The following is a 12,333-nucleotide window of genomic DNA, read 5'->3' as shown; positions in this document are numbered from 1 at the left end:
CTCGGGAGTTTCCAGAGGCGCGCGAGACACGTCAGACGCCCATGATTTGTGTAAAGTAGCCTGGACCTCAACTTAATGCAAATGAGGAGCGGTGGTCGTGACGCTCCTGGTACATGTCCACGCTTCCTATTCATTGTCTGTGTAAGCAGCTGTGAAATGCATTCTGGTAGCGTGGCGGCGCAATACGAGACACGGATGGTACGTGTCCACAGGGGCGTTTTTTATCACGAGGTGACGCAACCTTTGATGGGCTGCCACTAGAAACAAGGCTCTCCCCACCTGATTGGACGAACACTTTCCCTCCGTGGGCTGCTGCTCCCAGCTTTCAAACCGGAACCAACATGGCGGCTCGTTTGTAAACTTTTTTCTCTTATTTCACGAAAATAGTTCCCCGAAATGTGTTTCTGAAAACATCTGAGGCGAGAAATAAGCCATGCAGTTGCTGAATCTCTTTATTTTTAATCGACAACAGTTAGTGTAATACGGTCCTCGGGCGTTTCCAGAGGCGGCGAGTCGCGTCAGGCGGCAAAGTCAACACCTCCTAAAGCACTGCTTTTTAGAGTAAACAGAATGACTAAACCACAGGAAGTTGTGGGGAGAGTCACGGAAGCAACTTGTTGAGCCGTGGTTTGTTAATAATCTTGTGATTACAGAAGTTGGTCTAATGGTACGTGTCCACAGGCTCCGCCCTTTCCACGCTTCCCATTCGAGGCCCAGGCTACTTTAACAATATGCTGACAGTTCAAAACGTCAGCTTGTTCTCTCTCTGATGCTCTCATTCTTCAGAAGCACTCTGTTTTTAGGTTTTTGTCAACATTTATTTTTATTATTTTCTGCTCTGGAGGTCAGAAAGTGACTTCATCCACGACCATTTTAGATTGACTGTAGATAAACAGTGTCCTTCACCAGAGACAGTCATAAGTCAGGGTGTTCCTGGAATATTACTTGAGATTTAAACCACTTTTTACATAGACGGGGAATTATATAAGTTGGTGATTTTCTTCTTCTTTGAATGTATTTAAAGGCTGTTAAAGTTAACGCGATAACGGAAATTTGTTTTAACACCGCTAATTTCTTTAATATATTAACGCAACTTGCAATTTTTTAGATTGTACCGTGCTCAGTTTTAAAGCTAGAGTGAAGATACTGGTATCATGAAGCTAGAAAACCTAATGAATCCATCGGTACCAACCATGTCATACTAGCTTGTCGTGAAGGAGGTTAAATAACGCTCCAAACTTTGGCGAGGAAAAACTGTCATGGCCATTTTCAAAGGGGTCCCTTGACCTCTGACCTCCAGATATGTGAATGTAAATGGGTTCTATGGGTACCCACGAGTCTCCCCTTTACAGACATGCCCACTTTATGATAATCACATGCAGTTTGGGGCAAGTCATAGTCAAGTCAGCACACTGACACACTGACAGCTGTTGTTTGTTTGCCATGTTATGATTTTAGTCTGTTTTAAATGCAGTACCTGTGAGGGTTTCTGGACAATATGTGTCATTGTTTTGTGTTGTTAATTGATCTCCAATGAGTAAGTCAAATGAGAAATGATCTCAACGTGGCTGCCGGGTCACAAACTTTCTCATTTTCCAGCTAAACAGTTCACTACAAGATGATTCTGAAAACATTTGAGGAGAGAAATAGGCATCACAGTAACAGAATATTGATTCATATTTCATCAGCGCTGCCTAGTTTGACCGTCTGATTGGAGTTTGTGATTGACAGCTGCCTCTGTTGAATGAACAGCCAATAGGAACGCTCTCTCTCTGAAGTGACCTGTGATTGGCCAAAGTCTCCCGTCACGGGTTAGATTTTCTAAAGCCTGAAAACAGAGCCATGAGGAGGTGCAGAAGTCTCTCAGAACACTTGAATTACAATATGCTGAAAGGTTATTATGCAATTTTTGCCCAATGATGCCAACACAAATATACTGCCTACTGCCGCTTTAAGAAAACATCTCTGTTTGGTCCCCGCAAAAATCAAACCATAATCATTTTACTGTGTTTCTTTAATGAAAATGAAAAATGATCACTCTCTCATATCCCAATTGATTTCATGTCTGTTAATGATGCTTTGTGTGTTGCAGGTGCTGCTGTTTCTTCAAGAGGAGGAAGAGGAAAGCTCTCCAGAGACACAAATGAAGACGAGAGAGAAACCCTGGTCTCTTTGTGCTTTCTCTCTCTCTCTCTCTCTCTCTCTCTCTGTCTCCGTCTCTAGCCCTCTTCATATAACCCTCTCTTTCTCCCTCAGTCCCCCCCCCTTCTGACCCTCATTCTCTGCTGTCGGAGGTCCTGTAGTTTACCTTGGGTCGGCTGGACTGGCTGGACCACCGGGCAGCAGAAGATGTTTGCTGAGCTGATCTACTGGTTTTCGCTGCTCTGGAATGAGCAGACAGACAGTAACGCGTTTGCTGTTCCACCTCGGAGCTTTAACTGTGGACTAGCTGTACCAGCGGTGGAGTCTTCGTGTATTTATGGTCACAAACTGAAACTGGATCAACACAAACTGCTTGGGGGGGGGGGGGGACAAGTGACCACAAACACACAGTTGATAGACTGATTGGCTGACAGACTGGATTCAGCTGGTTTCTGGCTATGTTTTTGTTGTGTTTTTTTCTTCCTTACTGACTGGTTCAGAGGAGTGTATTTCTGTGGAGATGGACAACAAAAGGATGGGAAGCATCGAGACTGTCGGACCACACAAAACACACACACACACACACATATGTACAAACACGCTGCACACTTTCTCGAGCTCATCGTAAAGAGACTTCATGGACAAAAAGATGCAGCTCTCGCACATAGTCTATAAAGTTTTTATTCCCTCGGGTCAAAGGAAGTACACATTGAGCGGCTTGGTCTATTTCCTGCAACGGATTGAGCTCCGTGTACTTCTCAGACACATTCACCCCCCCCAAGAGGAAGACAAACCCTCACAACCACCAGAATCAAACGTTTAAAACAGATGTTTATGTGAAAACTATGCTTTTCCCTGTTTTAATTTGTAACTAAAAAGAAGACTGTCTACAATTTTTTTTTTTTTGTTTCTGTCTTTTTGAGTTCAAAAAGTTTGTGTTTAGTAGTTTGGAGTGTTCCTCAAAATGATTTTTTTTTTTTTAATAACTTGTATTTTTAATTTTCTGTTTTTTTTTTCCTCTTTCTCTCTGGGTTGGAGGATGGAAAGTCTGATATCTCCATTAAAAAACAACCAAACAAAATAAAAGCTGATCTTTATTTAAGGGTTTTTTCATCAACAATATTTTCCAGTGTTTGAGGGCTTCAGTAGGCAACACGTTTTTTTGTATCATCATCATCACAAAAATCACATAATAACCTTTCAGCATATTATAATTCAAGAGTTCTGAGAGGGTCACAAACATTTTAATTTTACAGCTAAACGGTACACTACAAGATGATTCTGAGAAAAAATAAACAGACTATGCATTGGAATAGTGATTTGGAGGTCGAATACCATGAACACCAAATAAGTTTGGATCCGGTGTGATTTCACGACAAATTCTGTTCTTTGACTGGTTACAAACAGCTGACTGACAACAGGGAGTTATCAAACTAAACTGTCCTGAAATATTTAAATGGCTTTATAATAATTTTTCTTCATATTTAACGATCTACTTTGAAGCATTTGTGAGAAAATGGTTCAATTTCAGGACGTCATCCTGATCCAAAGCAGCCTGGAGCTTTGTATGATACCCTGGAAAGAAGACAGGAAGAAAAGACTTAGTTCATTCTTGTTTATTGATTATAGAAACCTTCAGTTTGTTCACACATCCCATCAGTAAAGTCTGTTAAATGACTCTTGTTACAATGATTTCACATACAGATTCATTTTCATCCACACAATCAGTTTGTTTGAGCAGAATCTCAGCGATGTAACAGAGAATAATGATTTCCTTATTGATTATGATCATGATAATTACAGTTTCATTAAACATCTCAGTATCTCGTTTGTACGTCGATCTGGACGACAACATTTAGTCTGCCCAACAAATAAATGTGATTCTAGATATCTTTACAAAAAGTGGTGAGAACAGAATATCTACGATAAGAAATAAATCACTAGACCTTCCTTTAAGACCCGTGCAGTGGAAGAGAAACAACAACACACACACACACACACACACACACATATATATATATATACAAATATTCATCAAACATTTAGAGCACAGAGAAGTTTACATTTTCATGCAGAGAAATATCAGTTCAGGTGAACAAAGATCATCATGAGCAGTGAAACAGACACAGGAAGGAGCTCCACCTGAAGACACTCACACATTTACAGAACAACTCATGAGAAGATGTCAAAGCAAAGAGTGTAGAAGCAAAGAGACGCAACTCTGCTGCTTTTTTGACAACAGCCGCTGCCACCATTTTGGACTGAAAACGCTTCTTATATTCATAATATTTTATTGTTCAACACCGGCCGTTTTGGTAGAATGTGACAATAGAATAGAAATAATTTAGTTTTTACTTTTGTACTTTCACTTCTTGGTAATAAACGTTCTTTGGTCAAAGTAGAGCCCGTAATGTTTGATTGACAGCTGATCTCTGTGCAGTGAAGACATGAAAAGAAAAATCAGCTCTGCAGCAACAATGATGGACACCAGATAAGTTTAAGAGTTCAAACACAGAATTTAACCCTTAAATGACTTCTGTCTATTTCAGTTTACACAACTCAGCAGTGGTTCCATAACCTGTAAGCCAAAGTCCAGCATAGAGAGGCTCAGTGAATGTGGTCTGGACTCTGTGGAGGAGAGTCATGGTTCCAGAGATGCTGTAGAAGGACAGAATACCTGCACTGTGATCCAGGTACACTCCTACTCTGGAGGACAGAGGACCTGAGACGGGAGTTTTGACATCGTTGTACCAAAATATATAACTGTTTTGGTCACAACGTAACGCCCAAGATTTGTCATTCCGTCCAAACCCACATTCATTCGGCCCCCCTGCTCTCCTGATACTCTTGTATGCGACTGCTACATAAACTCCTCCCCCTCTCCTCTCCACCTCCCAGTAACAACGTCCAGTCAGACTCTCTCTACTCAGGACCTGATTAAATACAGTGAATCTGTCTGGGTGACTAGGATAAGACTGTTCTCTCATAAATGTTGCTTTTCTGTTCCCCTCAGATAATAACAGCTGTGTGTGTGCTGTGTTTGGATCCAGTGTGATTTCTCGTGAATACTTTAAGAATCCAGCTCTGGTCTTGGGCTCTGGTTGTGACAGTAAAACATCCACTTCAGTCACTGTCTGTGAGACGTTTGTCCATTTCTCTCTCAGAACGTCCTGTAGTTTATCTCTGACTTCTGACACAGCCGCCGTCACGTCCTCAAAGTAGCTCAGAGGACGGATATTGATGCTGGATGAGTGTGTAGAGTCACTGAGTGGTGACAGTGAGGGGTAGTTGAGTAGAAACTGGTCGTGATCCTCTGTGTGTGACAGCAGCTTCAGCTCAGCGTCTCTCCTCTTCAGCTCAGTGATCTCCTGCTCCAGCTTCTCCTGAAGCTCTTTGACTCGACTCACTTCACTTTTCTGCTGGGATCTGACCTGCTGCTTCACATCACAGCTTCTTTTCTCCATGAGACGGATCAGCTCGGTGAAGATCTTCTCACTGTCCTCCACTGCTTTATCAGCAGAGCGATTGACAGCCTCCACCTCCTGTTGGAGCAGCTTCACATCTTTCTCTCTGTCCTGGATCCTCTGCTGGATGCTGAGTCGACTCACCTCCAGCTCTCTCTGCCTCTCGGTCCTTTCTGCTGCAGCTGAGACGGTGTCGTGGCCTTTATGTTCATCCACAGAGCAGAGATAACAGATACACTGCCGATCAGTACGACAGAACATCTTCATCACTTCATCGTGACGAGAGCAGATGTTCTCCTGGAGCTTCTTGGCGGGCTCCACCAGCTTATGTTTCTTGAATGGAGCTGAGTCATAATGAGGCTGGAGGTGTTTCTCACAGTAAGAGGCCAGACACACCAGACAGGACTTGAAGGCTTTCAGTTTCCTCCCAGTGCAGACATCACAGGCCACATCTTCAGGTCCAGCATAGCAGTGATCAGCAGGAGCAGCTTGGAGTCCAGTCTTCTTCAGTTTCTCCACTAAAACTGCTAACATAGTGTTTTTCATCAGGACAGGCCTCGGTGTGAAGGTCTGCCTACACTGAGGGCAGCTGTAGATCTTCTTCTCATCCTCTCCATCCCAGAAGCTTTTAATACAGTTCATGCAGTAGCTGTGTCCACAGGAAGTAGCCACCGGATCCTTCAGTAGATCCAGACAGATCGAACAAGAGATTGCTTCCTGGTCCAGCTGAACTCCTTTCTGCGCCATTTCACCTCTCGGTAGCGACACTAGTTTGAGCTCTGATGTAATCATCATGTGTTATGTTGGTTACACCCACCTTCAAACTGTAGATCTGAAGGGGAGGGAACAAGGAAATAAATGGACCGGGTTATCAAGTTTTGCTTCATTCCAGAACGAGGAGCAGCACGACTGACTACGTCCCAAATCATATACTTTTCCTTTTTACTTTTAGTACACAGCAGCTGCCCTTACAAAGTATGCACTGTTGCATGCAGTATACACATAACTGGGACATACTGGCTGTGTTTGAGAGCAGGAAGAGGAGGGAGGGGTTATCAAGGTTCATACCAGGAAGAGGCTCACTGAGCAATAGAAGTCATTTCGATATAACCTCTATGCAGTAGCTCCAGATTAGCTCTGATATAGAGCAGGATTCATTGGCCAGGTGTAGCCCAGTTCTACGCTATATTTTTTAAAATGTCATTGTATGTTTTAAAAAAACATACAAGCCTGTAAATATTTAACATAAACACTGCAAACCCCTGTGTTTATAGTATAACTGTGTTTTTGTTGTCATATACACAGATTCTGTTCACTCATATCCCAGATTATAATGTTACATTGAATAATAGACGTCTTAAAGGGTTGTGCTTTATACACATTTTATCTTAAACTATGTCGTTAAAATTTAAGGATATCATTTTGAAAGATGTGTCACAATTCAAATATGAATTGAGAATTTGCACTGACATTAATTCCTCAAAGTAAGCATGCACAAAATATCCAGTAGTGACGCTCTACTCAGCTGCTGCACTGCGTGACCACCGAGACCATGACGCCTTGCCTTCTCTGCACCGACGGTGACTGCTCGGCCAGGACGGAGCAATCTGTTTTAATAACTCCATTACAAAATTCACAATTATTAGTTGCATTTTTGCCGTGCTCTTTTGGGCGTTTTGAGAATGCATGACGTCTAGCTCACTAGGTAGCTAGCTAGCTATAGAGTGCTACAGCAATGAGTCCTAAAACCTGGATATGAGTTAGTATTTTAGCACTTCTGGTTCTCTCGTCTGGAAGTCGGTGGGTTTGTTAGTTGCCTGAAATAAGGTCTGTGGTTAACACAAGACTGAAGAGATTATCCTTTTGTTCTACGACAGGGTGACCATATTTTCAAACCCCCAAACCAGGACCCTTAAGTGCAACGCACATTCATTCATGGGCGCGCACATGCTAATATGCACGCCGTTTTCATCAGGATAGCCAACGTGGCGCACCTGTGGTGCATTTGAGCACGGAGTGGGATCAGAAAGAAGGCATTATAGGGGGGGTTCATTAGATCTAGCTAGAATCAGATTCTGGTGTGCAAGATGCAAGTAAAATCATATCTAAAATTTAGTCCTCCACCGCTAACCTCTGGGACAGCTTACCTTTTCATATCAACAGCTCAGACAAACAGAATGATTTACATCGCTGCTGAACCTCTTTTTGCTGGTGTTTCATTAAGTTTATTTTCTGTTGTGCTGCAACTCCTTTACCGCTATTATGTGCACATTATTACCTCCTTCAAGGCCCGAGGTTATGTTTTCATCGGCGTTGGTTTGTCTGTTAGCAGGATTACTCCAAAAGTTCGCAATGGATTTGAATGAAATCTTTTGGAGGGCTGGAGTGTAGCACAATGAACAATCCATTAGATTTTGGTGGCGATCCGGATCATAATCTGGATTCAGGAATCTTTTTAAGAATTCCGATCAGCCTGAGCATTAAGACCACAGGGTATAACACATGCGCAGTCTATCTGATGAAACGTCGACCGCACCTCCCTCCTTCTTTGAGCAGAGAGAGACGTGTGTGGATGTGTGGCGAAACATCGAGCTGCAACAGGAGCTGCTGGCCGTCCGCGGTGAGAAAGAAAAAAAGAGTTAGATGACGGGATGACAGACAACGTTGTGTAACGTTATACAGACATAACAAGGCTGCTGAATGAGAGAGGCATCCGCCGATACGTTACACTGAAACACACCGTGTTAATAAAAAGCCGACCACCTCACGGTACCACCAGCTGTGAGCTATGATTTGTTTTTAAAGTCAGGCACCTTGGCGGAGGTCTGCGCTCGCCGAGTGCCATTCTAGTGTTTGTCTTTACTCTGTTCTTATTGTTGCTTGCTTTGTATTCATTGTAATCATGTACATGTTCAGCACTGCGGTTGTTTTTAAAAACGTGCCGAGAGAGTTAAACAACACAAAAAGTATCAAAAATGATGAATAGTGACCTTTCATTCATTCCAGGGTCAAAAACAGGAAGAATGTGAAATGCCATAAACCTAAGATGGTAAAAGGAGGGTCAACCAAGACCTACACACCACCCAGACACCCTGAAGACACCCTAATAATTAAAGACACAGATCTGAGGTTGTTTTTTGTCATCAAGTTTTCTCTATAAAACCTCCCTGGTCAAGACCTGTACAGCATCACTTGGGTAATACAATGCATTGTATTAATGTCACAAAAGTGTGAGGTTCTTATTTTGGATACCAGCAATTAAAAGGTGTTTCCACTGTTAAGAAAGAGACAATACAATATAATCAGTTTAAAAGATTTATTTAAACTGCTAAAATTATCACCATTAAAACAGATAAATAAAACCAGTTCAAACTGTGCTAATTGAAAAAAAACTACAATAAAATGTCCTTAAAATGGGGGTGCAAAGTCCAAGTGCACAGCGGGCAATAAATAGTTCAAGAAAGGGGAGTATTTGAGTCTAAAGATGTCAAGGGTGCAAGGGGGGTCCTGAGGCCGTCGGCTCCTCTGCTCCGGCCCTGCAGCTCTGCTGCAGCCCTCGTCGTCGTTGGCGCTACGGAGAGAAAACGGGAACCTCAGTGGCCAGCACACACAGTAGCAGCGGTTCGTCCGGTCCCTCGTCCTGGCCGCCCTGTCACTCTGTCGGCCGTGTTCCTGCAGCAGACCGTACCGGTGAAGCTGCCTCAGTTCCAAACTCGCGTGTCCAGCTCCGCTTCCTCGTTCCTGCTGGTTCTCTACCTCTGTTCCTTCCCCCTGCACACCTGTCCATAATCAACTTAAAAAGAAGCCCAGCGTCTCTGTGTGTCAATCAATTAGTCACAGCTGTCTCTCACCAGTTAATCACTTTGATCCATAGTCCATTCCAGTTAAAAACAGCACAGTAAAACCAGATATGAAACGTAAAAACCCATGCCATAATAGAACGGGTAAACATGCAACACCACAACATCAATAAAAACAATATAAGAAATGCATATACACACATGATAAAACCCATAATAAATAAACGTGCAATACTGGATCAAGTGATTAAACAACTGCATCTCCCTGTGACATTAACAAGTTTAGATTCAAGGAAAGGCAGAGGTTCTGTAGGACATCTGAAGCTCAAATGTGTCCATCATTTTAGGTCATCAGCCTGAAAACCCACAGTAGTCATCATGGTAAAAAAGTGTTATTAAGTTTTCTCAAAGTCTGCTGTTTTATGGAAAAGAAGCATGAACTACAGGATTCTCACTTTTATTGTAGATTTGTTAAAAAGAAAAAGCAGTAGGAAGAAATTCCCCAAACTTCCAGTTATCCAACAGCATTTTAAGCATGTGCTCTAGTTCTTTAGTTTGCTCAGATAATGAAATGAAGAAGCTCTTCCACCCCAACAGATATGTGTTTGAGGCTTTGGAGCTCTGAACAAACTGGAAAAGGAGAACACTACATAGACTTGACTCTTTCTATGTTGTTGTCTTTAGTCAAAGAGCGTTAAACTGAATCAGAAACCAGCATCTCTGCAGACACCAACGTCAAACAGAAGCGAGTGTCAGAAACAACTTTATATACAGCTTTGCCAGACACACACACACACACAGACACACACACACACACACACACACACACACACACGAAGCAGCCTATTGGATGATTGCATCCTGCAGTAATCAGGCCGTCATCTGTGTCAGCTGTAGCTCCACCTGTCTTCACTCTGGAAGTATTCAGTGCTGTCTGGTGATCCACCTCATTGTGGCTCTTGTAATGCGTTTTACACAAAATCCAAGAGATTTGATGAATACACACTTTAAATCAATCTCATGTATTACAACAACAAAATAAATGCACATAAAGAAAGAGATGTAAATATCTAAAGAAAGAGATGTAGAGTCCATGTGGCAAGAAGGTTTCGTTCATGTATCCAAAACAGTTTAAAAAGCCATAAATCCACAACAATTGTGTTTAAATCTGCATAATACTGTTTGAATAAAGAACAAACAATAGTCCCGTTTGTGTGCTCTCCAGGTTGCTCAGAGAATCACCAAAGCACCACAGCTGTGGTTACACAGAGGAGACAACAAGCCCAGTGGAAATAAAACTTTCTGATAATAATGATAGTCATTAATTAATTGATAAAATGTGACATGAATTGATATTTTGTGTTTTAATTTTATTTAATTTATTTACTTTTGTTTTGTATTACTTCCCTTATTTACAATATATGGACTTGTGATTGTGTTCAATAACTATGATAACAAAATCCTCAAGTCACAACTTTCTTTCAACAGTTTTTGTTGTTATCAAAGTTTTGAGCCGGCCTGGAAATAAGTTATGTTACCTTTTAGTTTTAAACTTTTTTTCCTTTTTTTTAACAGAGACTGACTCTAAACATGAACACTGGACTTTGTGGTGTTTCAGGAGGAAAACTGCCTCAGTTATTCTCTCATAGTCACATTTCCTCCATCAGCTTTGTATGATACCCTGGAAACAAGACAGGAAGAGAAGACTTAGTTCATTCTTGTTTATTGATTATAGAAACCTTCAGTTTGTTCACACATCCCATCAGTAAAGTCTGTTAAATGACTCGTTTCAATGATTTCACGTACAGATTCATTTTCATCCACACAATCAGTTTGTTTGAGCAGAATCTCAGCGATGTAACAGAGAATAATGATTTCCTTATTGATTATGATCATGATAATTACAGTTTCATTAAACATCTCAGTATCTCGTTTGTACGTCGATCTGGACGACAACATTTAGTCTGCCCAACAAATAAATGTGACTCTAGATATCTTTACAAAAAGTGGTGAGAACAGAATATCTATGATAAGAAATAAATCACTAGACCTTCCTTTAAGCCCCGTGCAGTGGAAGAGAAACAACAACACACACACACACACACACATATATATACAAATATTCATCAAACATTTAGAGCACAGAGAAGTTTACATTTTCATGCAGAGAAATATCAGTTCAGGTGAACAAAGATCATCATGAGCAGTGAAACAGACACAGGAAGGAGCGCCACCTGAAGACACTCACACATTTACAGAACAACTCATGAGAAGATGTCAAAGCAAAGAGTGTAGAAGCAAAGAGACGCAACTCTGCTGCTTTTTTGACAACAGCCGCTGCCGCCATTTTGGACTGAAAACACTTCTTATATTCATAATATTTTAGTGTTCAACACCGGCCGTTTTGGTAAAATGTGACAATGTGACAATGGAACAAACAATTGACTTCACTTCTTGGTAATAAACGTTCTTTGGTCAAAGTAGAGCCCGTAATGTTTGATTGACAGCTGATCTCTGAGCAGTGAAGACATGAAAAGAAAAATCAGCTCTGCAGCAACAAGAGTTAAAAGTATTTCAGTTTTATATTAAAGCATGTGTATCAAAAGCATTCATCATATAAGTGATGTGTAACAATATATACATAGTTACAAAGTTGATGTCATCACTGACGTTGTTGCTGCTGTGTTTATTCCTAGATGGAGTGTTAATGGAGCAGCTACAATGTTAGCATAGCCTGGCAGTGATCGATCCGAACTCCGTTCAGAAAACAAGCATTTAAAAAGTTGTTTGCTCGTCGTCTTACGGACAGACCTGACAAAGCATGAATTCGGTCTTTTTACCAATCAACATCATAATGTCGTTATTTCGGCATCATTTTTATCCGTTTTTTGCAATTAAATCACAGCACAGTCTGTTTATTTTGGGTT

The 12,333-nt window shown here is 41.4% G+C and overlaps 1 protein-coding gene and 1 long non-coding RNA gene across 3 annotated transcripts; one reads left to right on the top strand and one right to left on the bottom strand.

Annotated features, from left to right (window-relative positions):
• Window positions 1-1,851: 1,851 nt before the first annotated feature.
• On the top strand, window positions 1,852-3,244 carry LOC119498224. Its single transcript, XR_005209090.1, has 2 exons — window positions 1,852-1,894; window positions 2,093-3,244. It is a non-coding gene; the product is annotated as an uncharacterized LOC119498224 (long non-coding RNA).
• Window positions 3,245-4,399: 1,155 nt separating this feature from the next.
• Window positions 4,400-6,364, bottom strand: LOC119498223 (E3 ubiquitin/ISG15 ligase TRIM25-like). Of its 2 annotated transcripts, XM_037786871.1 has the most exons (2): window positions 5,286-6,364; window positions 4,400-5,237 (listed from the first exon to the last, which is right to left on the bottom strand). In XM_037786871.1, the coding sequence occupies exons 1-2, from the start codon at window positions 6,351-6,353 to the stop codon at window positions 4,683-4,685; spliced, it is 1,623 nt and encodes a 540-aa protein (XP_037642799.1). In that variant the 5' UTR covers window positions 6,354-6,364; the 3' UTR covers window positions 4,400-4,682. The 2 variants fall into 2 exon arrangements, with proteins under 2 accessions (XP_037642799.1, XP_037642798.1); XM_037786870.1 differs by having other exon boundaries at window positions 4,400-6,364.
• Window positions 6,365-12,333: the final 5,969 nt, after the last annotated feature.

The sequence above is a fragment of the Sebastes umbrosus genome, chromosome 12 (assembly GCF_015220745.1).
Source record: "Sebastes umbrosus isolate fSebUmb1 chromosome 12, fSebUmb1.pri, whole genome shotgun sequence".
Classification (NCBI taxonomy): domain Eukaryota; kingdom Metazoa; phylum Chordata; class Actinopteri; order Perciformes; family Sebastidae; genus Sebastes; species Sebastes umbrosus.
The sequence above is the reverse complement of the archived record's forward strand: the minus strand, read 5'-3'. Positions and strand labels throughout refer to the sequence as shown.

Coding starts and splice junctions, on each gene's coding strand:
- LOC119498223 (XM_037786870.1), bottom strand. CDS start 6,353: ATGGCGCAGAAAGGAGTTCAGCTGGACCAGGAAGCAATCTCTTGTTCG.